This window comes from Solanum lycopersicum, chromosome 4 (genome assembly GCF_036512215.1).
Source record: "Solanum lycopersicum chromosome 4, SLM_r2.1".
NCBI lineage: Eukaryota > Viridiplantae > Streptophyta > Magnoliopsida > Solanales > Solanaceae > Solanum > Solanum lycopersicum.
In genome coordinates, this window is record NC_090803.1 from 56,775,405 (window position 1) to 56,779,448 (window position 4,044).

Below are 4,044 nucleotides of genomic sequence, written 5' to 3' on the forward strand. Positions count from 1 at the left end.
TTCTCGGCCCGGCCCCTATCACAGAAAATTTTCGTTCTCCTCCATGTTTCGGAGATACGAAGATAAGATCAACAAACGTCACAAAGCAGCTGCAAGAAGACCATAGCTCAACGTGATTCAGATTTCCCAAGATAGCGCCAAACAAACAAATTCCTGTTTGTTCAAAATATATATCCGTCCTTATTCGTGGGTTAAGATATCCTCAAACAAAACGACTTGTGTGTTTATCTGTTTTATGTGCGATATTATGCATTTTGTACTCTGGATATGCACTAACAAATTTGCCTTTGAGTTGTTTTTACCTCTCAGGTACCTTTTACTGATCTGTGTCGATAAAGCTGGCAGATCATCCTTACTTCACCAGGTCAAAAGGTCCTACAGATTCCTTCCCTCGATCAAATTCAGACAAAAGAAAAACAGTTATGGGAGACAACAATGACGAAGGGCGTCTTACTGACGTTGTGGTGGCTCAGCCCACTGTAGTGGAACAGAATGAATTGATCATGCAACTGATGCAACAGATTGCTGAAATGAAAGTTGAAATGCAACGGAGACAGGATGCGCCTCCACCTGGATTTGGTACTAATATTGCTGATGCAAGACCTCCGGTCTACTTCCCTTCATCAAACATAGATCCAACTCAGAACCAGCCTTCTACACCTGTGCATAATCCGTCTGTGATTGACCTCACAACCCAAAACCCTCAATACGCTTCTGCATCTTACCAAACTCCTTCACCTCTTCCAAATAACCACCCTCAAATACCACCCCATCCTCAGAATACTCAAACTGCCCCACCGCCACAAAATCAAAACCAAACTCAAACTGCCTTCAATACCCAAGCATTTCATCCGCATTTGAGTCAGAACACCAATCCTCAGGCCTACCCACAAAACTACCAGACCGCCCAAAACGTTCCAAGTCCCTTTATAGCTCCACCCCTCCCAAAAAGAGCCACCTTCCAAGTTCCCGTTCCTGCCGAGCACGAGGTGCACGGTTCTGAGTTGGATCACTATGAAGAACAGGAAAGAGAATGGAAGGCGAAAGAAGAAGTGAAGATCGATATAAAGGAAGAAATCAAAAAGGCTATGAAAGAGCTGCAGTGCATCCCAGACGCCGTCGGACTTAGCTACGCAGAATTGTGCATCCATCCAGATTTGAACCTTCCCGAAGGTTTTAAAATTCCGAAGTTTGACACCTTCGGAGGAGTGGGCAATCCTATGGCACATTTGAGAGCGTATTGTGACCAGCTCGTGGGAGTTGGCAGGGATGAGGCCTTGTTGATGCGGCTTTTCAGCCGAAGTCTGTGTGGAGAGGCCCTCGAGTGGTTTACTTCACATGAAACCAGGAAGTGGCCCAATTGGAATGCATTGGCTAAGGACTTCATTGACCGATTCGCCTATAATGTTGAAATAGTGCCCGATCGGTATTCTCTAGAGAAGATGAAGCAGAAACCAACTGAAAGCTATAGGGAATTTGCCTATAGGTGGAGGAAAGAAGCGGCGAGGGTAAAGCCACCCATGACCGAGAAAGAGATTGTGGAAGTGTTCGTGCGGGTACAGGAGCCTGAGTACTATGATCGAATCATGTTGCTGGTCGGAGCTAAATTCGCTGAGATAGTCAAAGTTGGTGAGACTATCGAAGATGGTCTAAAATCGGGGAAGATAGCCCGAGTATCTGCATCGCCTGGGTCTTCAGGATTGATAAGAAAGCAAAGAGAGGAAGTTGCCGCTGTCTCGTATGGGGGAAGAAAAACCCCTAGAAACCCGTCACATTCCCAAGATCGTTCCAGGCCTTCCCCAAAGTCTCACCGATCCAACTACCCACAATCCAATCATCCTAATAACCACAATACTGTACCCACCTATCAGAATGCTCAAATTTCGTCGTACCAAAGTCCACCTTCTAATCTCTAAAACTTTTCTCCCATATACCCAAATTACCCTCAACCATACCAGATCCCATCCCCTTATCAGAATATTGCTCCCAACTGTGCCAACGTACAGTCGAGCTACCGACCACCTCCACCCACTTATCAAGTCCAAGCTCCATTATACCAGGACCCCCTCCCGAATTACCAAGCTCCAATGCCAAATTTCCAGGCAAACCCTTATCCCCGGAGCCAAGCTCCTCGTACAAATACCCAAAATTATCAGCGGGTGCCTCCCCCTCGGCAAAGCGGTTATGATACTTCCCATCCAAGATCTGAAAAAAGGCCTTCAAGTAACTTTACCACACTTGCTGAAAGTCGGACCAAACTATTTGAGAGGCTAGCCGCAGATGGATACATCAACCCTGTGGGGCCCAAACCCGGGGATGTCAACTCAAAGTTCTACAGGCCAGATCAAAGGTGTGCTTATCATTCCAACAGTGTTGGACATGACACGGAAGATTGCATCAACCTTAAGCACAAAATCCAAGACCTGATCGATCAGGAGGTAGTTTCTCTTCAACCGGCAGTGCCAAACGTCAACACAAATCCGTTGCTGAATCATGGAGGTGACAACCTTAATATGATTGAAACGGATGAAGACGGGTGTGGAACAAAGATGATTACCCCTATTGTGCATGAGGACTTGGAAAGGGCTGTCGCTTCTTTAAGCGTCAAAGAAAGGAGGAAGTTTGTTATTCTGACACCTGCAAAGGCTGTTGCCTTGGTGCCTTCGAAAACTCTCGTTAAGCCCAAATTTGTCATTGAAACCGCCGTGGCCCAAGGGATGACCAGGTCCGGAAGGTGCTACACTCCTGATGAGCTTGCTCTCGGAGGACAGAAGAAGGACCATGCTAAGAGGCCGATAAGCGAGGGGGAAGCAGAAGAATTCTGGAGAAGGATGCAACCGAAGGACTATTCCATCGTCAAACATTTAGAGAAGACTCCGGCTCAGATCTCCGTGTGGGCCCTGCTGATGAGCTCTCAGTCCCACGAGCAAGCCTTAATGAAAGCTCTTGATGATACATACGTACCCTCAGGTACAAGTAGTGATAACGTGGCCGCTATGATTCATCAAGTCATTCGGGGGCACCGAATCAGCTTTTGTGACGATGAGTTGCCAGTCGAAGGAAGATCCCACAACAAAGCGCTACACATTACCGTGATATGTCGTGGAAAGGTTGTCAACTGTGTTTTGGTAGATGATGGGTCCGGTTTGAATATTTGCCCATTGTCGACGTTGAGGCAACTAAATTTTGACCTTGGGAAACTGGAGCAGAATCAGGTCAATGTAAGGGCATTTGATGGTGTGCAAAGAGACACCTTAGGGGCTGTGACTTTGACCCTTCAAATGGGCCCCGCAGAGTTCAGTGCGCAATTCCAAGTATTGGACATAGACACTAGCTACAACCTCCTTTTGGGAAGGCCGTTTATCCACATGGCTGGAGCCGTCCCCTCTACTCTCCATCAGATGATGAAGCTTGTATGGAAAAATGAAGAGTTAGTGATTCACGGCGAGGGAAGTCGCTCGGGCAAGCAGGTGTCGGTCATTGATGAGATGCCGCAAGGCGCAGACTTTTACACGGTGGAGCTGGTGAACGCCACCAACGAAGATTTGGCCCTTAACCCCATGCCAACCGTGTACAAAATGATAGCCACGGTGATGCTGTAAAATGGGTTCGAGCCAGGTTTCGGATTGGGAAGAGATTCCCAAGGAATTATTGAGCCTTTTCCGGTCCTTGCTCAGGGATCAAAGTATGGTTTGGGGTACATCCCCACAAATGATGATTTAAAGATGAAGAGGAGAAAGGATCAAGGGTTGACTAAGCCAATCCCACATCTCTATCACTCCTTTCCAGTCCGGGAGCATGCCGAGCCTGCAGACGATGGGGAAGAAATCTGCGACCTGTTCAAGGAAATCAACGCCGTCATCGAGGAGGAAGCTGAGCCAGCGGGCATTCGTGATGCTGAACCAGGGGAGATGCTGCAAAACTGGACGTCCACGCCGATCCTGATGCCCCGAACTTTTGGGTAGAAAGGAATTATTTTGTGCATGCCAAAATCGGTGGTCGTTCAGAAGAGGCCCGAGACCCACCATTTCTGCATTTTCTTGA

General features: G+C 47.6%; 1 protein-coding gene across 1 annotated transcript; it reads left to right on the forward strand.

The window, feature by feature from the left end:
• The first annotated feature begins 2,087 nt into the window (after window positions 1-2,087).
• Window positions 2,088-3,602, forward strand: LOC138348194 (uncharacterized). Its single transcript, XM_069296817.1, has one exon. The coding sequence runs from the start codon at window positions 2,088-2,090 to the stop codon at window positions 3,600-3,602; it is 1,515 nt and encodes a 504-aa protein (XP_069152918.1).
• The last annotated feature ends 442 nt before the right edge of the window (window positions 3,603-4,044 follow it).